This window comes from Macaca nemestrina, chromosome 18 (genome assembly GCF_043159975.1).
Source record: "Macaca nemestrina isolate mMacNem1 chromosome 18, mMacNem.hap1, whole genome shotgun sequence".
NCBI classification, from domain to species: domain Eukaryota; kingdom Metazoa; phylum Chordata; class Mammalia; order Primates; family Cercopithecidae; genus Macaca; species Macaca nemestrina.
In genome coordinates this window covers 84,636,685-84,661,233 of record NC_092142.1, presented here as the reverse complement: position 1 = coordinate 84,661,233, position 24,549 = coordinate 84,636,685, and the positions used below count along the sequence as shown (strand labels likewise).

The window sequence follows — 24,549 nt, the reverse complement described above, 5'->3', positions numbered from 1 at the left end:
TAGCAGTCATAATAGTACTAATAATATGGCCCCACTAAGTGCCTGCCATTCAATACCTTACACTTAGTACCATGCATCCTTGTAACAGTCCTGCAGGATACAGGTTATTATCTAGGGCAAAAGTTACAGTCAGAGCTGGGCACAGTGGCTCACACCTATAATCCCAGCTTACTTAGGGGGCCCAGGCCCTCCTTACTCCCTGAGCCCAGGAGTTAGGAGGCCAAGGCAGCAAGATTGCGTGAGCCCAGCAATTTGAGTTCCACCTGGGCAACAGAAAGACCACCACCTCTTAAAAAAAAAAAAAAGTTAGAATCTCTATTCCAATGAGATGGCTGACAGTGTAGCAACTGTTAGTGCTGATAACTCCCTTTGCAGTAGGAGACAGGGTAAGAAACTTGTTCAGACCACACAGCAAGTCAAGGGCAGACTGGGGGCTTGGGTTCCTCTGGCTTGGGCCATCCTGGAGCCCCTCCGTGTAGCCCCAGGCACTGGGGCCACATGGGGACAGAGGAAGCCAGCAGCTCCATGCCAGGCATGCAGCGCCAGCCGTGAAATGCCCGGTCATTGTTGCAGTGAATGTCAATTACCCCTGTGGTTCCAGATCCTGGGTGACTGGCCTGTTCCCCCGACAGGCCCATGCAGAGTTGCCAGATTGAGGATGGAAAAAAACATAAAAACAGGATACCTGGTTATATTTGAATTTCAGATAAGAAATACTGTCAAGTAGAAACATGTCCCAAATATTACATGGGACATGCCTCTACTAAAAAAGTATTTGTTAGCCTGAGATTCAGATGTGATGGATGGCCTGCATTTTACCTGGTGACCCTGCCCTCCAGGGACAGCTGGCAATGTCTGGAAGTATTTTTAGTCATAGAAGCTGGGGGTGCTACAGGGTCTAGAGGCCAGGGACACTGCTAAACATCGCATGACACACAGGACAACCCCACCTCAGAGAATGACCGCAGTGTCAGCAGCGCCAAGGCCAGGGGACCCTGGTCCACACACGAGCATTTCCGTGGCCAGGCAGGGTGCCAAGTACGTGGCTTTTTTTTCTTCTTCTTCTCATGGTGGTCCTGCTCTTGTTTCCATTTTAGGGATGAGTAGATTGAGGGCTGGAGGAGGGGACACTGCCAGGAAGTGATGGGACCAGGGCTGGACCTGGGCTTCATTTTTTTCTTTTGTTTGGAAACAGAGTTTTGCTCTTATTGTCCAGGCTGGAGTGCAGTGGCACAATCTTGGTTCACTGTAACCTCCGACTCCCGGGTTCAAGCGCTTCTCCTGCCTCAGCCTCCTAAGTAGCTGGGATTACAGGTGCCCACCACCACGCCTGGCTAATTTGTTTTTTGTATTTTTAGTAGAGATGGGTTTTCACCATGTTGGCCAGGCTGGTCTCAAACCCCTGCCCTCAAGTGATCCACCTGCCTCAGCCTCCCAAAGTGCTGGGATTACAAGCATGAGCCGCCACGCCCAGTGCCACCCTCCACCACTTTTTTTTGGTTGTTGTTTTTTCCTTTTGAGACAGGATGTCTCTTGCCCAGGCTGGGGTGCCATGGCGTGATCGCAGCTCACTGTAACCTTGAACTCCTGGGCTCAAGCAGTCCTCCCTTCTCAGCCTCCCAGGTAGCTGGGACTACAGGTACACATCACCACGCCCAGCTAATTAAAAAAAAATTTTTAAAGATGTCTTGCTATGTTGTCCAGGCCGGTCTTGAGGCAGGATTGCTGGGCTCAAGCAATCCTTTGTCCTTGTCCTTCCAAAGTGCTGGAATTACAGGCATGAGTCACTGTGCCTGACCCTGGACCTGGCCTTTGGAATCTGGGCTCACCACACTGTACCCACACCCTCCACAGCCTTCCCAGAGCGCCCAGCACTAGGATGAGCAGGAACAGACCGCGGGAACTGGGAGGGCTGCCCAGGAGGGAGGAAGTGCAGTCAGTGCCCAGGGCAGGAATGTGGTTTGGCTGGGCAGAGCCAGGCAGCTGGGCACCTTCCCCCACCTTGGTGTGTCGAAGCTCCTGTCTCTAGCTCCTCTCAGGTTGTCTCTCTCCAGCAGCTCATCCCTGACGCAAGCTAGGGCTTTTTCCTTAATTAAAAAGAGATTTAAAACATCCACTGCTGTCTCTATTGGGCCTGGGATGCCTCAAAAAGGTAAAACCGCCAAGAGCTGCCCCAGCCTCATCCATAATAACACAAAGCTTTCCCTGTAATTGGAATTAAAAAAAAAAAAAAGATCAAATGCATCTGGAACCCTTGGAGGAATTTATCAGTTTACTTTTGAAAGACCTGCACGAAATCCAGAGACCTGGTCATCTCTGAGGGGTTAGTGTCAGCCCCTGTGACCCCTATGTTCCTGCTTCAGGGCCTTTGTGTGTGCCGTGGGTGCCTTGGGGATCTCTCCTGCCGCTTTCTGATTGACCCCTTCTGAGAAGCCTTTTCCAGCTCCTGGTCTCCCCTAAACCCTGTTTCTCCCCACTGTGAGCGGGCTTATCATCTGCCCCTGGTCCCTACTTGCATTGACCCAGGATCTTGGAAATACCTTTGTGCTTCCAGCCCCCAGAGCACAGGCTGTGCACGAAACCCTGCATGGCCCCTGCAAGGGCCCTGACTTCTCTCTCTGTGCCTCCGTGTGCCCGTCTGGAAGATGGGCTCTGCCTCACTGGGAGGATCAAATGACGAGTGCCCAGAGGCACTCACATAGTCCAGCCTCCCTCAAGCACTGTTCTCAAGGCTCAGCATCGTGGGCCCCTCCCAGCGATGGCTTAAATTACCGGGGACCCTCCTCCTTTTCCTCCAGCTGACCCGGAAATCTTGGGGACCCCATTCCTGCTACTGGAGCCTGGACAGGAGGTATAGCGGGGAAGGCACAGGTAAACCTCTGTAGAGGCCGTTCTTTCCTCAGCAGTGTCTGCAGCACCTGGGGCCATGCAGGGCACACAGCAGGTGCACAATAAATGCCTGTTGACCAGCCACCTCCCTGGCCCAGGCTCAGAGCTGGGGCATTACACTTGTGCTGGAAAGGAGGGTGACATACGCTGGCTCTCCAGGTGAGAAAGCCCCGGCCGAGAGGCAACATCACAGCAGGAAATGGAAGTGAGAGTCAGATGGTGGATTTCCTCCTTCCCAAGCCCCTGGCCATTCCCACAGAATAAGGGAAAATTGTGCCCCCAGAGTCAGGTTGGAACCAGGAATATTTTGTGTAGCACCCACTCCAGCTGTGTGACCGCAAGGGGGCGACAAGGCCCCCGACCCACACTCAGGGGGCTGTAACAGTAGCCGTTGGCACCCAGTAGGTGCTGAATGTTGGCGGAATCAATGAACAAGTGCCCTGACTGAGGACAATTACACCTGTGGTTCAAATCACGTGGTGTGAATTTAAGCTTAGTATAAACTCGTGATCTGAATGACAGCTTGTGTTTACTGAGTGTGCACAGCAAGGCCAGCACTGGGGTTTTCTCATCCACAAAACGCATATAGAATCATCGCACCGCCTTGGCTGGAGTGAGGACTCAAGGGTGGTCCTTAACCTCTTGTGCCTGCCCAGCCGGACCTGGGCACTGTTATTTACCCGAGTTCTGCAGGTGAGGAAGCAGAGGCCCAAAGAGGCGGAGCCACTGCCCAGGTGGCCCGTAGCCCAGGTGGGCCTTCTGGCTGTCCGTCCCATTGTGGGTCCGACAGGCTGGAGCCCCCTGTGTGTGTGATGGCGCTTTGGGGAAGAGGGTGTGGTCCCGTTCAGGGCCTCCAAGCGGAACACCTGGGGTGCAAGCTTGAACTGTTTTTAAAAGAATCAGGCCGCGTGGGGTGGCTCATACCTGTAATCCCAGGACTTTGGGAGGCCAAGGCAGGTGGATCGTTTGAGCCTAGGAGTTCAAGACCAACATAGTGAGGCCCTGTCTCTACAAAAAAGTTTAAAACTTAGCCAGGTGTGGTGGAGAATGCCTGTAGTTTCACCCAGCACTTTGGGAGGCCAAGATGGGAGAATCGCTTGAGCCAGGGAAGTCAAGGCTGCAGTGAATCTGAGCCACAGAGAGAGACCCTGTCTCAAAAAATCAATTAATTGAAATGAAAAAGAACCAGTAGAGGTCGCACGTGAGCCGTGATGCCAGCACTTGCTCCTGTCTCCAGCGCGTGTCTGCGGTGACCTCTGGGCGGCCGGGAGTTCACCAAGAGCTGGCACAGGGAATGGTGCCCTGACCCCAAGGACCTGGGCATCCTGCACAGAGCCTGGATGTGGCGTCTCGGGCACGGGCTTGCCTGACTCAGCATTTGAAGGATCAGGGCTGCTGATCCCAGCAGCAGTGAGGGCAGTGTGCGTGGAGCCTCGTCAAGCCCCAGCTCTGCTCCCCAGGCTCTGTGTATTCCCAGCACGTTACCTCCCTTCTCCAAAGCTCCGTGTTCTCCTTTGTAGCATGGGCGTGATCCTAGTGTTCTCCCTGAGGGATGGTGTGAGGGTTGGTTGCAGGGGTGCAAATGGCAGGCTCGGCCCAGAGCCCAGCTTCGGACGCTGAGGAAATGGTGGTCTCAGGGGAGAGGCAGCACAGCACCCCCAGCTCAGGACCCCCCAGGCCCCGGCCAGTTGGCTGCCCGAGGGCCATTTCTTCCCACACCTGGCAGCCCCACGCCCCACACCTGGCACTTCCTGCAAGGCTGGTGCCATAACAGTTTTACAGCCAGGGAAACTGAGGCTCCAAGAGTAAAGCCACCTGTTCCCACGGTAGCCCTAGCTCAGGGGTTCCCATCCCTGGCTGATAGAGTCACCTGGGAACTTTTCAAAATCCTGGTGCACCTCATGGAGCCATGAATCAGCCTGTCTAGGGTGAGGCCCTGTATAGGTGATGTTAACATCCCAAGGTGATCTCAATGGGCAGCTGCGATGGGAACCACTGTCCTGAGCTAGGAGGGCGCAGAGCCGGGTCTCAAAGCCTGTCTGACCTCACCACGCCAGCACCCGCCTGTGTAACCCATGTGGAAGGCCAGCTCCAGGGCCCCGGGTTCTATGGTCTGGTCTCCGTAGCGCTGCCCCCACTGCAGAGGACGTGGCCGCAGAGCAGGGGTCAGGGCCTGGTGACCCGGAGCACGAGGCTGGGCTGCCTCCCGGGAAGGGGGAAGGGCTTCCCGCACAGGCTCCATCCCCCTGAAGCCTTGGGACGGGCCTGGGTCCCTAGGATCTGCTCCCTTCCTTCTGGAATCCCAGGCTCAGGAAATAGGCTTTTAATAGCCCGAGGCAGGCACATAATTAACAAATAACAATTCTGGCCTTAGCACAAACGAGCTCCTTGTCTGGGGCAGGGCTGGCATTTGGTTTTTAATCCCCAGCGTTGGCTTCATCCTCTTGAGAGCTTTCCCTCCTGTTTGGCCACCTCTGCTGCTGAGGCTGGGCAGCCCCTGGGGATGTGAGAGGGGCTGGGGTCCCTCCCTCCTCCCTGTCTGCCCTCCCCTCTCCCTCCCTTCCTCCTCCATCTCGCCTTCCTCCTTCTTCCTCTTCCCTGTCTCTTCCCTCCTCCTCCTCTCTTCCCCTTCCTGCCCTGTCTTTCCTCCTCCTTCTTCTCCCTCCTTCCCTCTCCCCTTCCCCCTTCTTCCCTCTCCCCTTCCCTCCCTCTATCCTCCTTCCCTCCTGCTTCCTTCTCCTCTCCTCCCTCCCTTCCTCCTCCTTCCTCCCCTCTCCTTCTTCCCTCCTCTCTTCCTTCCCTTCCTCCTCTTCCTCCTCCCTCCCTCCTCTTCCCCCTCTTCCTCCTCCCTCCCTGTTCTCCCTCCTCCCCTCTCCTCCTTCCCTCTGTTTTCTCCTCCCTCCTCCCTTCCTTTCCTCCTCTCCCTCCAACCCCCTCTCCTCTGAGACTTCTGCCTCTCCAGGGCTCACTGAGAACCTGATCCTTCCAGATTATATGTGTGGGTTTTGTCCTCAAGCTCCAGACCATGTAAAAATGCAAATGTGGGGTGTTTTATTTTAGAATCTTGGAGTATTCACCGAGGAAGGGGTTTGGAGACTGAGCAGGGAGGCTCCCTCCTGTTACAGATATGATCATCAGCGATTCCTTTTGTCGGGGGCCTCCACAAGGAGCTCTTTATGGATGATAATAGAGAACACTTACGGGGCAGCTGGCTGGGCAAAGTACTTTCGTGAATTCATTCATTTCCTCACACGCAGCCCTTCAAGAGGGGGCTGCCCTGCCCACCTGCCGCCGGGCTTCTGGCTGTGGCTTTTGTTTTTGGCATGAGCAAGCCTCAAGCTTTCGAGGTTCTGTTTTTGCCAGTTACAACATCGGGTGTGTCCTCGATCCCAGCTCTCCTCCGCAGTCAGTCCTGGATGTTATAGAGGAAGGATTGGCAACCACAGCCCCAAGACCCAATCCTGCCTGACGCCTGCTGTTAGAAATCAAGTTTTATTGAGACAGAGTCATGCTCGTTCATTTCCGCGTTGTCTGTGGCTGCCTTCAGGCTGCCGTGGCAAAGTCGTGTGTGTAGTTTGTGTGGCTCACAGAGATCAAATATTTTCTGCCTGGCCCCTTGCAGTTACATGGGGGCTGTTACATGGGATCATGGCTACGGGAAGCACCGGCTCTTGGGGTCAGCCAGATTCCAGTTTGGGGATGGATCCTGGCTCTGCCTCCCACTAGCTGTTCAGTTGTGTGCAGATATTACTCTCTTAGGTCCCCAGTTTCCACATCTGTGAGATGGGGCTGGTGACACCGAGCACGGTGGCAATGGAGCCTGAAGGAGCCCACGCCTACGGACCCCGTAGCTTGTCTGGGCGGTTGGCAACACATCCTTTTGTTTGTGGTTGTTTGGGGTAGGGATGCCTCTCTCCAAGTGACTTCCTCTGATTTGTTTCACACTCTGGGCTTCTGTGCAAGATTGCAGGAGAAACGTTCTCTTCTTTAAAGACGGTTCAAACCCCACTGCGTTAGACCTGCTTCGGAGGGGCTATGTGGGTGCTGCTGAGGGGCTTAGAGTTCTGTCAGGCTGAAGTGGCCTCTTCCCTCAAAACTACCCAGTCAGGGGCCAAGAATCTTCCAAGACCGGGCGCGGTGGCTCATGCCTGTAAGCCCAGCACTTTGGGAGGCCAAGGCAGGTGGATCACGAGATCAGGAGATCGAGACCATCCTGGCCAACATGGTGAAACCCTGTCTCTACTAAAAATACAAAAACTTAGCCGGGCATGGTGGCGGGCACCTGTAGTCCCAGCTACTCGGGAGGCTGAGGCAGGAGAATGGTGTGAACCCGGGAGGCAGAGCTTGCAGTGAGCTGAGATCGCACCACTGCACTCCAGCCTGGGCAATGAGCGAGACTCAGCTTCAAAAAAAAAAAATTAGCTGGGTGTGGTGGCGGGCGCCTGTAGTCCCAGCTACTCAGGAAGCTGAGGCAGAAGAATCACTTGAACCCAGGAGACGGAGGTTGCAGTGAGCCGAGATCAAGCCACTGCATTCCAGGCTGGGCAACAGAGCAAGACTCCGTCTCATACATACATACATACATACATACATACATACATACATACATACAGTCTTCCAAAGGAGGAAACACGGTTGGGGTTCAGAAGGTAGGGAGGTGACGGGGCAGTGCCTGAGTGAGGGGCGGATGCTGGTCACTGGGCTGAGAATGAGGGGAGGGAAGTGACTGGCTGTGCACAGGTCAAATGGGGTTCATCGTGGTCACCTCACACCAGCCGTGTGTGCCAGGAACCGTGGCGGTCTCTCCCTAGCCCAGGGACTCAGCTGATTCTGCCACTACCACCCCGTGCTTGTCCATGAAAACAAGAAAGCTGCAAAGAGTTAGACTAACAGAAGTTGGGGTGGGGGGCACACATGACCACCCACCCTCTGCCAGCAGCTGCAAGTTTGGGGGTTCCCCAAGCCACCCTCATGTTTGTTCAGTTGCTGAAAGGACCCACAGAAGTCACTAGAGGCTCTGATTCCTGGCTATGGCTCATTCCAGGGAAGGGACCTAGGTTAAGACCAAAGGGAAGACGCTCACAGGGCAGATCCCATGAGAGCTCCAGGCACAGGCTCCCACTGTCCCCTCCCTGTGGAGCCATGGGCAGTGCCAACTCCTCCTGACGGTGGTGAGTGACAGCACGGAGCATTGCCAGGAGGGAAGCCCCTGGCCTCCGTGTCCAGAGTTCTTACAGGGCATTATGGATTGAACTGTGTCTCCCAAAAATTCCTAAGTCAACCTCCTCACCCCAGGGCCTCAAAATGTGGCCTTCTTGGGAGTAGTGTCTTTGCAGGTGTAATGAGTTAAGATGAGGTCATTTTAGTAGTGTGAGCTCCTAGTCCAATATGACGGGTGTCCTTATCAAAAAAGGGAAATCTGCGCTGGGTGCAGTGGCTCATGCCTGTGATCCCAGCACTTTGGGAGGCCGAGGTGGGTGGATCACCTGAGGTCAGGAGTTTGAGACCAGCCTGGTCAATATGGTGAGACCCTGGCTCTACGAAAAATACAAAAATTAGCTGGGCGTGCTGGTGCATGCCTGTAATCCCAACTACTTGGGAGGCTGAGGCAGGAGAATTGTTTGAACCTGAGAGGCAGAGGTTGCAGTGAGCTGCGATCATGCCACTGCACTGCAGCCTGGGCGACAGAGCAAGACCTGTCTCAAAAAAAAAGCTGGGAATTGGGGGCGGGAATCTGGACAGAGACAAGACACAGGGAGAATACAATGTGAAGGCAAGAGGCAGAGATGGGGAGCTTCTATAAGCCTAGGAACGCTAGATTGTCAACAACCACCAGAAGCCAGGGGACAGGCTTGGAACAGTCTCCCTTGCAGCCTCTGGAGGAACCAACCCTGCCGACACCTGGATCTGGAACTTCTGGCCTCCAGATCTATAAGACAATGAGTGTCTGTTGTTCCAGCCACCCGGTTGATGGTGCTTTGTTGTGGCAACCCCAGGAGACGAAGGCACTGGAGCTCCTCTAGAGGCTGATTGATTGCTCACTTTGGAGCTCAGCCTGCAGGCTGCCATCTCTCTGGGCATGACTCAGAGCCCCCCTCCATCAATCATGCCTTTGGACACCCAGTGTAACCACAGCCCCTGGCAAACAAAGACTCTCCTATCAGGCAAGATATTCCAAGGGCTTAGAGAGCACCTCCCAGAAACCATGGACGGAGACCAGACCTCTTTTTAGGCAAGGTTAAATTCTTTACTACACGAAGGGCCTGGAGAGGAGGTGCAGTGCACCCGGGGTCACACAGCTGGTGGCCTGATTCCAAAGCCAATGTGCCTGCTGCCTTCAGTTTTTCTGAGCCTACCACCTTGGTCAAGTTGCAGATGAAACAAGAATTTGGCCTGAATGGCATGGCTCCAGGTCCTCTAGTTGTACTTTTTTTTGTGGATTCAAACAGATTGTCCCTGACAGCTCAGGTGTAACCTGCCTCTCAGAGGAACACCCCTTAGGTGAACAAAAGTTGCCCTGAGAAGCCCCCTGTGATTTCCCCACAGCCAGGTATGAGATTCCCACTGTGCACCTGCCATCCCTTCCTATTGGAGTCAGGGAAAGATTTGCTAACTCTATCAGTAATCTATCACTGCATAACAAACTATGCCAAAACTTTGTGACTTAAACATCAAACCTTTATTATCTCAGAGTTTCTGTGGGTCAGGAATTGAGGAGTGGCTTATCTGGGTGGTTCTGGCTCAGGGTCAATCATGATGTTACATCCAAAATGTTAGCCAGGGCTGCAGTCTCATCTGATGGCTGGACTGGGGCTGGAGGCTCTGGGGCTGAGGTGGCTCCCTCGTGGTTGTTCGCTAGAGGCCTTGATTCCTCACCCACATGAGCTTCTCCACAGCTTGAGCATCCTTGTAACATGGTGACTGGCTTCCCCAAGAGCAAGTGTTCCAAGAGAGAGCAAAGAGGAAGTTGCAATGTCTTTTATAACCTCACTGTGGAAGTCACACACCATCATGTCTGTCCTATTGTTGGAAGCAAGTCACTAAGTCCACCCACACTCAAGGGCTTAGACTCCACCTCTCAGAGCCATGTTTTAGAACCCCCCCACTGACCCTACAATGGTCACTTAGGAACATTGTCCTAATAGTGGTCAAGGAAGGCCCGAGAACAGTAGGAAAAATACCCCCCCAACCCCTTATTACTCAGCTTCTCCCTTTGGTCAAGGGCTCTGATACTTGAGCTAATTTATCCCAGCCTGGCATTGTTTGGGGCAAAACCAAAGTGATGGGGCATAGAGACAAGGATTGTAACACCTAGCTTAATGCTGCCTGAAGGGTTTTTGGTTGTGTTTAAAATTATTATTATTATTATTTTGAGACGGAGTTTCACTCTTGTTGCCCAGGCTGGAGTGTGATGGCACGATCTAGGCTCACTGCAACCTCTGCCTCCTGGGTTAAAGCTATTCTCCTGCCTCAGCCTCCCGAGTAGCTGGGATTACAGGCACACACCACCATGCCCAGCTAACTTTTTTTGTAGTTTTAGTAGAGATGGGGTTTCTCCATGTTGGTCAGGCTGGTCTCAAACTCCCGACCTTAGGTGATCCGCCCACTTCGGCCTCCCAAAGTGCTGGGATTACAGGTGTGAGCCACCGTGCCTAGCCTTCTTTTTGTTTAGACAGAGTCTCACTCTGTCACTTAGGCTGGAGTGCAATGGTAGGATCTCAGCTCACTTCAACCTCTGCCTCCCAGGTTCAAGCAATTCTCTTGCCTCAGCCTCCTGAGTAACTGAGATTACAGGTGTGTGCCACCACGCCCAGCTAATTTTTGTATTTTAGTAGAGACGGGGGTTTCACCATGTTGGCCAGGCTGGTCTTGAACTCCTGACCTCAAGTGATCTGCCCACCTCGGCCTCCCAAAGTGCTGGGATTACAGGTATAAACCACCATGCCCGGCCTTTTTTTTTTTTTTTTTTTTTAGATGGATTCTTACTCTGTCACTTAGGCTGAAGTGCAATGGTGCAATCTCAACTCACTTCAACCTCTGCCTCCCAGGTTCAAGCGATTCTCCTGCCTCAGCCTCCCGAGTAGCTGGGATTACAGGCACACAACACCATGCCCAGCTAATTTTTTTATTTTTATTTTTAGTAGAGACAGGGTTTCTCCGTGTTGGTCAGGCTGGTCTTGAACTCCTGACCTTAGGTGATCTGCCCGCCTTGGCCTCCCAAAGTGCTGGGATTATAGTTGTAAGCCACCGCACCTGGCCTTTTTTTTTTGATGGAGTCTCACTCTGTCACTTAGGTTAGAGTGCAATGGTGCGATCTCAGCTCACTTCAATCTCTGCCTCCCGGGTTCAAGTGATTCTCCTGCTTCAGCCTCCCGAGTAGCTGGGATTACAGGTGTGTGCTATCACGCCCAGCTAATTTTTGTATTTTAGTAGAGACGAGGTTTCACCATGTTGGCCAGGCTGGTCTTGAACTCCTTACCTCAAGTGATCTGCCCACCTCGGCCTCCCAAAGTGCTAGGATTATAGGCATGAGCCACCACCCAGCCCGCATTTAAAATTTAAAGCACTCCTACTTACTCTGTCTCGAGCATGTGCTGAGCTCAAGGGAAACACAGATGAATGAAGTAGAGACTGTCCTCCAGGTGTTCACAGCAAAGAGAGGTAGAAATAAAAACAAATCATGTCATTCATTGATGAATGAGTAAACGCAGACAGGCAGAAGAGGGAGAGGCCAGATCTGCTGGGACACCTTTCCCAAGGAAGAGCCCGTTGCACCAGGCTTTGAAGGATAAGCAGGAGCTTGTCACTCAGGCAGAGGAAGAAAGAGCATCCCAGGCCAGGGGAACAGCATATGCAAAGGCACAAAAGGGCCCCGGGAGCCCAGGGAGTCTGGGGAAGTGTGAGCGCTTTGCAGAGTAGGGGCTAGTGGCCAGAAATGGGGCTGCAGCTGGCTGGGCCACATGGTGAAGGCTGAAAACTGGACCTAGAGGCCAACTAGCCTGTGATCAGCATTTCCCAAAATCTGTTTCCCGACTCATGGTTCTGGGAGATGTGTTGGGGGCTCCTTTGACATTCCTGAGACTCAGGTTTTCATCTGTGATGCGGGGACAGCTGCGCCCCTTGCTGCGAGGCATCAGGACTCAGGTGATGAAGGGGGGGTGGCACCCGCGGTTCCTGGCGGCCACTGATGCCTGTCTCTCTGTTGTGTGTGTACGTGCGTGTGTGCTCCACGCCTGGCTTCTCAGGCTTTAAAATGTGTGTCAGCAGCAGCAGCAGCAGCCACGAAGAGGCCCCCGTCCTGAACGACAAGCACCTGGATGTGCCCGACATCATCATCACGCCCCCCACCCCCACAGGCATGATGCTGCCGAGGGACTCGGGGAACACAGGTGAGGCCGTCTCCTCTGCCGCCAAGCAGGGTCGGGTCTGGGGGCCTGGTGGCCTGGTGGAGACAGCTCTCAGGGGCGTCCTTCTGGGCCACGGGGCCGAGCTTGCGTCCCCACCTCCCCCTGGGTTCATTAAGCATTTATGGTCAGACCTGTGTACACTGCACCGTGAGCCCCCTGCCACGGCGCCAGCCTCAGCACGACGCGGCGTGTTAAGTAATTAGTAGACAGCTTCTGCCAGCAGCCAGTACGATTGATGGATGGGGCCGGGCTGGCCTGCCACACTGTGGCTCCCGCCAGCCAAGGTAATTGATGGATGCTCCTTCCCCTGCCAGCGGGAGGACCGCTCCTCCATCTTGTTGGCTGCTGCAGTTTGGCTGGACAGGACAGACTTGGAAACACAGCCCATGCCCAGGCTGGGGCCGGACCCTGGGCCTTCCAGATGCAGCTCACTGCTGGGAGCAGGGAGGAAATAGAGTTCTTCCCAGGGAGAGGGTGAGGAGGTGGGACACAGGCCCAAATCGGCTCCCCCACCTGTCCCTCGGTGATACCTCTGGTGCTGGTGGGACAAATTGTTCATGTATTCATCGAGCAAAGATTTATTGAGCTGGGCCTACACCAGGTGCTGAAGGCTGCTGCTATGAATAATAATGATATTGGGGATGGTCATGATAGGTTGCACTGTACTGAGTGTAATGAGTGGATTTTCTTATTTAGTTCTTACAGGAATTCTCAGAGTTAAGTACAGATTTCATCCCCATTTTATTATTTGTATTTATTTATTTTTTGAGATGGAGTTTTGCTCTGTTGCTCAGGCTGGAGTGCTGTGGTGCAATCTCGGCTAACTGCAACCTCCATCTCCCTTGTTCAAGTGATTCTTCTGCCTTAGCCTCCTGAATAGCTAGGATTACAGATGCCCACCACCATGCCCAGCTAATTTTTGTATTTTAGTAGATATGGGGTTTCGTCGTGTTGGTCAGGCTGGTCTCAAACTCCTGACCTCAGGTGATCCGCCTGCCTGGGCCTCCCAAAGTGATGGGATTACAGGCATGAGCCACCGCACCCAGCCGCATCCCCATTTTAGAAATGGGTAATCTGAGGTTGAGAGAGGCTGAGACACTTGCCGTGCATCTGGTCAGTGGTGCAGCGGGGAAGCAGCCCCAGACTGTGTGATCTGCACTTCACACCATGGCCCCCAGGCCGGATGCCCTCCCCACAGGTGGCATCAGTTAGTTGACAGCCATTGTGACGTGGGTCTCGCTGGGCCCATGTAAGCGACACGGCACCCATGAGGCTGATGTAGGGTACGTGGAAGGCTGTCTGGGAGGGGGGATCTGTAGACCCTTCCAGATGTCCTGAGCTTGGGTCTCCGCTTGCCCAGCAGAGCAAGTGACTGGGAGAAAGCTGTCAGGCCCCTCTGGGTTGGACCAGTGCAGGTGCTGGGTGGAGCCATGGTGGGTGCAGTGGGGTGCCTTCCTCTGTGACCTTTCCAAGTGCCTGGCACCAGGCTAAATGCTTTTCACAAATCTCATTTAATTCTCATTCCAACCCTTATCTCTAGTTTAGAAATGGGGAAACAAACAGGTCCAGAGAGGGACAGTGCCTTGCCCAGGGACACACAGCAAGGTGGGAGAAGAGCTGGGCTCCTGCTGCAGTGCTCCTCCTGCACCCCAGTGCTGTCTAATCAGAGAGCCCAGTGTGGGCGGACAGAGGCCCAGGTCCTTAGCTCAGCTGTCACAGTCTCTTCCCTCTCTGAGCCTGTGTCCTCACCTATAAAATGGGATCATGCCACTTTGCCTGCTTCCAGGACCAGTGTGGGCAGAGGGGAGACACAGGGTTACTCTGCAGGGTCCGAGCCCTAGGGAGGTTCCTGAACCCTGGGAGGAGTTCCTCTGAAACTTAAGCAGCTCTGGGATCCGACTCACCCAGAAGGATCCAGCATCACTGGGCTGGGTCCCATCTCTGCCTCTGGCAGCACCAGAAAGCAAGGAATCCCAGAGGCCTCAGCCCTGCAGCTCCCAGGGAAGCGGGCCTGGGTGTGGTGGGGGCGGGGTGCATCCAGGTGTCACCATCCCCTCTTTCTCCTAGTCTGGCTGGATGAGACAGGGTCGTGCCCGGATGATGGAGAACTCGACCCAGAAGCCTGAGGAGGTGTCGTGGATTTGTCTGGTGGGCTCCTGCTGCGGGGTCCTAGCTTCAGGTGTCCGGGGGCGTGGCTGCCTGGAGCAGGTGTGCTGAATACCTTGGATGGGAACTGAGCGAATCTGGGTCTCCGCTGGGAGAGATGTGGCAGGACCAGCGAGAATCCAGCCTGCCTGCTTCCGGAACAGTGTTTCCCGACCCTGCTGAGTGGACTGGACCTCTGACACCTCCAGGGTCTTGCTGACTCCAGCCTGGTGCAAGGGAGCTCCATGGTACTGGCTGTTGGGGTCCCAGGGAGAGGCTCTCTTCAGGACAAACACACCTTCCCAGCCCCACGGGCTGTGCAAATATGTGCCCCTGCCATAAGCACAAACAAGAACTTCTTGCAGGTGGAGTAGCTGTGTTTTTTTTTGTTTTTTTTTTTGAGACGGAGTCTTGCTGTGTCGCCCAGGCTGGAGTGCAGTGGCCAGATCTCAGCTCATTGCAAGCTCCGCCTCCCGGGTTTTTACGCCATTCTCCTGCCTCAGCCTCCCGAGTAGCTGGGACTACAGGCGCCCACCACCTCGCCCGGCTAGTTTTTTGTATTTTTTAGTAGAGACGGGGTTTCACCGTGTTAGCCAGGATGGTCTCGAACTCCTGATGTCGTGATCCGCCCGTCTCGGCCTCCCAAAGTGCTGGGATTACAGGCTTGAGCCACTGCGCCCGGCAAGAGTGGCTGTTTTTTATAAGTTGTTGTACAGATGTGGGAACAGTCCAAAATGGGATTTATAATTTCTTTTTTTTGCATTATAAATAAAGATCCTCTGTAACAAATGGTGAATCCTTTTTTATTTTTTTTGAGACAGAGTCTCGCTCTTGTTTCCCAGGCTGGAGTGCAATGGCGCAATCTCAGCTCACTGCAGTGTCCGCCTCCCGGGTTCAAGCGATTCTCCTGCCTCAGACTCCTGAGTAGCTGGGATTACAGGCATGAGTCACCATGCCTGGCTAATTTTTGTATTTTTAGTAGAGACAGCGTTTCACTATGTTGGCCAGGCTAGTCTTGAACTCCTGACCTCAGGTGATCTACCCGCCTCAGCCTCCCAAAGTGCTGGGATTATAGGCGTGAGCCACCGCACCCAGCCACAAATGGTGAATCCTGCTTCTTGGGTCAGGAGGAGGCGATGGAGCATGCCAGGGATATAGTGGGCCCCACGGCCAGGGCCAGCTCTCTGGACGTGTCCTGCACACTGCCACAGGGCCCATCTCAGAAGGCCCATGCTGGGTTCAACGTTCTGCTGTTGCACCTTGAAATTCTCAATTGGGGCCCAGCATGGTGGCCCATGCCTATAATCCCAGGGCTTTGGGAGGCCAGGGTGGGTGGATCACTTGAGCCCAGGAGTTCAAGACCAGCCTGGGCAACATAGAGCCCTATCTCTACTAAAAGTTTTAAAAATTAGCCAGGTGTAGTCGTGCACACCTGTACTCCCAGCTACTAGGGAGGCCAGGGTGGGAGGATCGCTTGAGCCCAGGACATTGAGGCTATACTGAACTACAGTGGTGCCGTCGCACTCCAGCCTGGGCAATAGAGTGAGATTCTATTTCACTTGATACTAGGAGTTTGAGAGCAGCCTGGCCAACATGGCAAAACCTTGTCTCTACTAAAAATACAAAAATTAGCAGGGCATGGTGGCACATGCCTGTAATCTCTAGCTACTTGGGAGGCTGAGACATGAGAATCACTTGTACCCGAGAGGTGGAAGTTGCTGTGAGCTGAGATCATGCCACTGCACTCCAGCCTGAGTGACAGCGTGAGACTCTATCTCAAAACAAAACAAAACAAAACAAAACAAACAAAACAAAACAAAATGGAAGGAAGGAGGGAGGGAAGGAAGGAAGGAAGGAAGGAAGGAAGGAAGGAAGGAAGGAAGGAAGGAAGGAAGGAAGGAAGGAAGAAAAAAAACGGAATGCCTGCTGATGCTTGACGCTTACCTTCTCCTACTTCTGTCCTATCCTCTGCTGCTTGCTTAATGTCTGAGCCCTCCACTGCCTGCTTAGCAGCCTCCAAAAATTCTCCATGATCCCTAAGAGGCCAAAGGCTTAGCCTTGCTCACCCTCCACTCCAATTAAGCTGAACTCCTTGATTTTCCTTGTACACATGCCTCTTGTTCTGGTTACCATTGCTGCACAACAAATATTTAGTGTGAAACAACAACCATCATCTGTTTTGCCCACAAATCTGCAATTTGGACAGGGCCTGAAGAGAGAGTTTGTCTGTTTCATGAGACACCAGCTGAGGCATGTATGTCATCTGGGGCTAGAAGATCCACTTCCAAGATGGCACACCCACATGGGCAAGCACCTACCACGTGGCTGCCAAGTTGGTTCTGGGCTCTTGTTTTTCTCCACAAGAACCTCTCCCGGGGCGGCTTGGGCTTCCTCACAGCATGGCCCCTGACATCCAAGCAAGAGCATCTCCAGAAAATCAGGTGGAAGCCGCATCGCCTGTGATGGCCTACTCTCTGAAGTCACATCACATCACTTTGGCGGTCGTCACGGGCCTTCCTAGATTAAAAAGAAGGGAACATAGGCACCACCTCCTGATGGGAACAAAGTCAAAGGCATAAATAGAGCACAGGCTGAGTGCAGTGGCTTCTGCCTATAATCCCAGTGCTTTGGGAGGCCCAGGGAGGAGGATCACTTGAAGCCAGGAGTTCAAGACCAACCTGGGCAATGTAGTGAGACCCTGTCATTACAAAAATAAAAAATAAAAATAAACTGGGTGTGGCAGTGTAGACCCACTAGTTGGAGGCTGCAGTGAGCTGTGATCACACTGCTGCACTCCAGCCTGAGTGACGCAGCATTAAGACCCTGTGTCTAAAAAAGAAGGAGGGGGAGGAGGAGGAGGAGAGGAGGAGAAGGAGGAGGAGGAGGAGAAGGAGAAGGAGGAAGAAGAAAGAGAAAGAAGAAGAAGAAAGAAGAAGAAAATGTGGATGGGAGATGTTGTGGCCCCATTTGGAAACTACAACCTGCCACCCGGTTCAGGCAGTTCTCCCTGGAACGCCTTTGCTCCCAACCCCAGTCTCTCTGCAAGGTCCAGTTCCATGGAAGCCTGGTGCCCCTCCATGCCAGGCCCTGCCAGCAGGAAGCTTTGCTGTCCTCCAGCTCCCACAGCACGTGTTCCCTCCCTCCCCTGTGAGCGGGGTGCCCTTCTGTTGTTTCACAGTCACTGATGTGCGGGGCATCACAGGAAGAGGTCCCTTGTCGCTGGGGCTCACAGCCTAAGGCTGATCAGCTCACCTACACCCCAGGAACCCCCGCCACTGTCTCTAATAAATAAATTTCCTAAAGGTAGTGACTTAGTCTCACACATCAGTATATTCCCAGCACCTCTATCATAGGCGCTACCGTATTTATTTATTTATTTAGTTTTTGGTTTTTTTTTTTTTTTTTTTTTTGAGACAGAGTCTTGCTCTGTTGCCCAGGCTAGAGTGCAATGGCACGATCTCGGCTCACTGCAACCTCCGCCTCCTGGGTTCAAGCAATTCTCATGTCTCAGCCTCCCAAGTAGCTGGGATTACAGGCGCCCGCCGCCGCGCCTGGCTAATTTTTGTATTTTTAGTAGAGACAGGTTTTTGCCATATTGGTCATGTTGGTCTCAAACTCCTGACCTCAGGTGATCCGCCCGCCTCTGCCTACCAAAGTGCTGGGATTACAGGCGTGAGCCACCGCACCCAGCCTTGTTTAGTTTTTTAGAGACAAAGTCTTGCGCTGTCACCCAGGCTGAAGTGCAACAGTGTGATGGAACGCTGGGGCTCAAGCAATGATCCTGCCTGAGCTCTGGGATTACAGGTGTGCACCACTGTGCCCGGCCCTTATTTAGCATTCATATTGCCTGCTATGTACCAGGACTGTACTTAACACTTGACAGATATTTTAACTCACATAATTCTCATGGAAACCCTGAGAGATAGTGTATTAGTCAGTTTTCTTTTTGCTGTGATGTTGCTGTGTAACAACCACCCCCTCCGCCCCCAAACTCAGTGGCTTAGAACAGCAAGCACTGATTCCTCACTCACGGGTCTGTGGGTTGGCCGTGGCCTTGCCGATTGGCTGCGAGGAGCTGGGCTTTATCAGCTGCAGTTGGACTCTGATTTCCCCAAGTGTCCTGTCATTTAGGCACCAACCAGAGTGTGCTCATTCACTCAGTGGGTGGCAGAGGCACAGAGCACAGGCAGAGTCAATGCATTTGCAGCTTCTGCTTGCGACACGTGCCCACATTCCCTCAGCCAAGCAAGTCACATGGCCAAGCCCAACACTGTGAGCCGGGAAGTTGCACGGCACAAGGAAGGGACAGACAATTCTCCTAAAGACGGGGAAAGGTGAGTCGGAAACAATAACCTAATCTCTCGCAGGTCAGTGCTCTTTATTACCCGCATTTTACAGATGGGGGATGGGAGGCACCTAGAGGTTAAATCATTTGCCCAAGGTCATCCGAGGTAAGTAAGTGGCAGAGGTGGGAATCAAACCCAGAGCCTGTGGTCTTACCACCCAAGGGATCTGCTTCTCTTGCGCTTGTTGATTGGCCAGGCAAATAGTCGCCCCCTTCCTTCTGGCTTCTCAGAGCCCCTTCTGTCCACCTAGAAGCCAGACTGGACCCTCTGCCCCTCCTCTTGAATGCAGGGGGCGCTGGATCTCAGGGTTGCAGGAAACCTCATGCCTCCCTGAATACTCCTCAGTGGTCTGCCATGGCTGGTCATCCACTGGCTTCCCCTAGGATTCCAGGGCCCACAGCAACCTGGCTGAGGGCTCTGAGCTGGGGACACCGGAGGGAGGGCCGGCTAGAGGCTGCAAGGCCCCAGGACTCTGGGTGTGGCTTTCTCTCAGGGGCCTGGGCTGAGTTCCCTTATCCCCTAGAGGAACTGGGGCCCTAGAGGAACTGGGGCCCAAGGCATGCATAGCAATCCCCAGCTTTGGGCCTGGTGTGACCAGAGGCCTCAGCCCTGGTCCGCATCCCCAGCGAGGTCAGCGTTTTGGAGGTGTTGCCCCACGATCATGTCTGCTGAGTAAGGGCAGAGAGACCCTTCCTGGTGACAGCTGCCCCCCCACACTGCAGTCAACCCCATGGCGTACCCACTGCACAGCTCCTCTGCCCCTCGTATGCTTCCCGTAAGCTCTGCCTCCCCTAGGAAGGGAGGGGCACGACGGAGGGGGGCCTGCTCCGCGCAAGCTCTCACATAGGAAGGCATGGGAGCTGGGGGAAGGGCACCCACTGCAGCCCTGGCACCAGGGGGTGGGTAGGAGCAAGGGCTTTGGTGTCAGCCAGCTCCCCGTTGTGCTGTGTGATCCTGGAAAGTCACTCAACCTCTCTGAGCCTTTTCTTCACCTGTACAGTGGGGATAGTAACTACCTACCTTATGGAAGCATATGAGGATTGCATGAAGTCATCCACGCAGCCCATCCACCGCCACGTGGAGTTTGGCACAGAGCAAACAGTTTCTAAATGGAAGTCATCATGATCAGGTGGGCTGTCAACCTCTCTGAGCCTCAGTTTGCTCTTCTAGGGAATGGGGACAATGCAATGGGAACCTGAGGATTGTGTGAAATTGCGCAAATGCATGAATGTGGGCTGGAGTAGTAAGAGGGAGGGCCCCGCAGCAGCCCACCTAGGGTCCTATCTAGTGGATGCTCCTGGTGCCCACCCATTGCTGTGACACCAGCAGCCCACTGCAAGCATCCTCTTCCTTTCCAAGGTTCTCTCTGGTGCATGAATAGGTGTGGCAGGGGTGGGGGCTCCTGAAGACCAACCAGGGGTACTAGGGACCTTAGACTCTCGGGAGCAGCCTGCACCCGATACCAGGAGGGGTCAATAGATAAATACCCCTGCCTCCTTGCCCCTTAGTGGTGGTGTGGTGGGCAAGTCGGAGGAACTGTTCTTCTCAAACTGTCACGTGCTCTCAGTGGAGCTCTGCTTCAAAGGCAGAGGTGTGGGCTGGGGTCTGTGATTGTGCATCTCCAACCAGCTCCTGGGGGGCTGGCTCATGTCGATGGTCCACAGGCCACACTTTCAGTAGCGAGGCTTCATAGCTGCCCAGAGGTTCCCAGTGGAACTGAGCCCTGGCTGCCGGCCATAGAAACCTGCTCGCTAACCTGAACCGGCTCCTGAAGTTCCCCGTCTCAACCTCTCTTCTTGGGAATGCCTTCCAAATAAACCACTTCCACTTGGATCCTGTTTGGGGGCCCCAACCTCAGAGGACGCTGCCGCACTCCACCTATCAGCTGGATGGCCTCGAGCAAGTCACTTGGCCCCTGTGAGCCTCAGTTTCCTTAATCTTCAAATGGAGACAGTAACCAGGAGGTGTAGAAGACAGCATGAATGAACTCGCGCAAGGAACCGGAAATGCTAGCACCAGTGCCGAGGTTTGCACAGCTGTGCTGGAGAAGAGCAAGGCTGATCCCTGTTGCCACAGCATTGCTGGGGTGTTGGGTTCTCAGTGAACCGGACGCTTCATCAAAGACTGGGGATGCTCTGTAGGTGGGGGTAGGTGCCTCTTTGGAGCAAATCCAGAGTGAGGATTTATGTTGAACCCAAAATATCACTCCCCTATTCTTATTTTTTGTCTGTTCTTCTTTAAATACGTCCTGGGGGAATGGTTCCTAATGTCTGCAGTTTATTTTTCATTTATTTTTTAATGCCAAAGCCAAGCATACTGATTAAAACCAACAATAAAAAAGCTTTGTGAATGGCTCCCCCAAAGTGTGTGTTGGGGGAACACGGGGCCACGGTAAATGGCAAATGAAGAGGAAATAGATAGAAATTAACGGCGCTGGCTGCCGGCAAAGCCCGTTAACCCTAACCCTGGTGTGTCCGGGGAATGTTCCCAGGTTCCAAGAGGCCAGGGAACGTTCTGGTCTTGAAACTTGGGATTCATGTTGTATTCCTCCAGGAAGGGAGGTTGGGAGGGAGAAAAGTGTGAAAACAGATGGAAATGTAATTTTTTAATGACAGCAGCAGATGGCAAAAAGACACAAGAGTGTATTCACACCATGTCGGAGCCATTTGAGAACGCCTGGCCCAGCCGTAATGTGCGCGGCGGGCTGTCACAATGGCTCCCCGGCCAAACCCAGGAGCCGGCACGCTGCAGGCAGGAACATGCTGGTCCCCCAGGGAGGTGTGGGCCGCGCTGCCAGGCTGTGCAGAGCTACAGGTAGATGGGGAAATACCTGTGGCCACCTGGGTTGGATCTGGAAGCTTCCCTGTGCCTGGCTCTTCTGGGCAGAGTATAGATGGGCTCTAGATTCAGACCCCACTCTTGGTGCCTTGGCTGCTCGGCTCGCCTGCCTCCAGGTGAGTCTCCTGATGCTATACTGCATCCTACCGTCAACTTCATGCACCCTAAATTCCCTTCTAAAGTGTATATCTAGGCTGGTCATGGTGGTGTGCACCTGTAATCTCATTGTTTTGGGAGGCTGAGGCAGGAGGATGGCCTGAGTTTGAGGTTGCAGTGAGCTATTATCATGCCACTGCATTCCAGCCTGGGGAACAGAGCAAGACCTGGTCTCTAAAATAAATAGGCTGGGTGTGGTGGCTCACACCTATAATCCCAGCATTTTGGGAGGCTGAGGCGGAAGGATTCCTTGAGCCCAGGAGTTTGAGACTAGCCTGGGGAACAAAATGAGAACTTGTCTCTACAAAAAATAAAAAAATTAGCTGGGTATGCTGGTGCATGCCTGTGGTCTCAGCTATACAGAAGGCTGAGGCAGGAGGATCACTTGAGCCCAAGAGGTCAAGGCTGTAGTGAGCTGTGATTGCACCACTACACTCCGGCCTTGGTGGCAGAGTGAAACCTGTCTCAAAAATATTAATAAAATAAATAAAATGCAGCTCTGTCATGTCACCCCAGTGTCTCCTCTAATGAGATGGCTTGCCTTAAAGGGCTTCCCATTTGCCTTCAGGATCAAGTCCAAGTTCTTCAAAGTAGCTCACAAGGGCAGGCCCCTTCAGGCTGGCCCCCACTCATCTTTCTGGCTTCACCGCTGGCCCCTGCCCTGGTGGGATGCTGCACTCCGTGGGAGAGGAATGCCTGGCAGGAATGTTGAGAGACAAGCCCTGCTGCTGCCTAGAGGACAAGCCACTATCTATTGAGCAAGGCTGTGCCAGACACCACTGAGGACTTTACCTGCGTCAGTCCCTTTAAGCCTTGCAACAGCTCCGGGAAAAGGTGATGTTCAAAATCAGCCTCAGGTGAAGCGGTAGGGGCCCAGTCCATCAGACCCACTGCTGCTGGCCAGAAACACTGGGCCATGAGCACCAGGTGGAATTGGCCCTGCAGGAGGTCACGTGGTTGCCCCCCTCGCAGACCAAGGTGTGCTGCATGCCCACGTCTCACAGCAGGAGTCACAGAGGTGTCTACAGCACCCAGGGCACAGTGGGACGCCTCGCTTGTGAAGTCATCCTTTCCTATTCTCAGGCCCTGCTCTGTGCCATATCCCTGGCTTGTTTCAGTGGAGGCAGGGCAGGAAGAGTTACCCCCGAGAGGTGTTTTCCATTCTGTGTGTCTTTTTGGTTGTGCCACTGTTTTTCTAGCTCCCTCCTCAGCTCAGTGGCAAACACCACCAGCTGCTAGCTACTGCTTTCCCCTAGGCTCCCAGCAGGAGACCCCAGGAGACAGGCTGGGCTCACTTTATGCCACAGCAGTGGCTCCTTACCTTAGCTGAGGAGTCTGGAAAATTCTGTTGTCCTGGCCCTACCCCTAGAGGTGCCGATTTCTTTCGTCCAGGAGGAGGCCTGGTCATGGGGCAGGTGGTTCTACTGCAGATGGGGCTGGGAGTTTGAGGAGCCTCTCCCCCATCTCATGTCTTCACTGTAACTCATCATTTTCCTAGGCCGCTGGTCTCCTCACCGTAAGAGGGTGAATTAAGGGTCGAATTAACACACTCTGTGCAGGTGACCCACAGGTGCTCAGCCCCAGAATGACCTGTGCAGGTGCATCAGTGGGCAGGTCTCACCCCAAGTGCTGCCAGCCCAAAAGTCAGACACGTGTGAGTGGCCCACAGAGCACCCGGTCTCCTTGCAGGCACTCAGTCTCAGGGGCCACCTTGCAAGCACTGTTTCCCACATGCTGGGCAACGCATCCCATCATTGCTGAAACATGACTGCTTTAAAATAGCACAACCAAGTCTCATTTTTGGAGGACCATTTGGCCTGTCTAAATTCTAATGTCACCAGAAGATACTGTTGCCGATGATCCCGAAATAGGTTCACAGATTCCACGGTGTTATAGTTTTAAGGCTGGGTGTGGTGGCTTACGCCTGTACCTAGCACTTTGGGAGCCCAAGGTGGGAGGATCACTTGAAGTCAGGAGTTCAAGACCAGCCTGGACAACACAGTGAGACCCCCATCTCTACACCAAATACAAAAATTAGCCTGGCATCGAGACACATGCCTGTAGTCCCAGCTACTCATGAGGCCAAGGGAGGAGAATCACTTGAGCCCACGAGACTGAGGCTGCAATGAGCTGGAATCATGCCACTGTACCCCAGTCTGGGTAACAGAGCGAGACTCCATCTCAAAAAAAACCAAAAAAGAAACAATAACAAAAAAAACCACCCACAATAAATAAAATAAGTTTATTTATATTATCTTTTTTTTGTTTGTTTGTTTTGGGTTTTTTTTGAGACGGAGTCTTGCTCTGTCACCCGGGCTGGAGTGCTGTGGCACAATCTTGGCTCACTACAAGCTCTGGTTCCCGGATTCACACCATTCTCCTGCCTCAGCCTCCCAAGAAGCTGGGACTACAGGCGCCCGCCACCACGCCCGGCTAATTTTTTGTTATTTTTTAGTAGAGACGGGGTTTCACCATGTTAGCCAGGATGGTCTCGATCTCCTGACCTCGTGATCCACCCGCCTTGGCCTCCCAAAGTGCTGGGATTACAGGTGTGAGCTACCGCGCCCGGCCTATATTATCTTATATTTATTTGTTTTTTTGAGATGGAGTCTCGCTCTGTCTCCCAGGTCTGAGTGCAGTGGTGCGATCTTGGCTCTCTGCAACCTCCACCTCCCAGGTTCAAGTGATTTTCCTGCCTCAGCCTCCCAAGTAAGTGGGATTACAGGCACTGGCCATCATGCCCAGCTAATTTTGTGTTTTTAGTAGAG

General features: G+C 53.5%; 1 protein-coding gene across 6 annotated transcripts in view; it reads left to right on the top strand.

Moving 5' to 3' along the window:
• Positions 1-21,141, top strand: part of C18H16orf74 (chromosome 18 C16orf74 homolog) — a 51,333-nt gene extending 30,192 nt beyond the window's left edge. For 3 of the 6 annotated variants that reach the window (XM_011767410.3, XM_071085052.1, XM_071085051.1), the window contains exons 3-4: positions 12,135-12,278; positions 14,364-21,141. In XM_011767410.3, the coding sequence (XP_011765712.2) occupies positions 12,135-12,278; positions 14,364-14,422 (203 nt within the window). In that variant the 3' untranslated portion in view covers positions 14,423-21,141. The remainder of the gene's footprint in view (positions 1-12,134; positions 12,279-14,363) is intronic. The other 3 variants (XR_011616640.1, XR_011616639.1, XR_011616638.1) reach the window with 3 other exon arrangements.
• Positions 21,142-24,549: the final 3,408 nt, after the last annotated feature.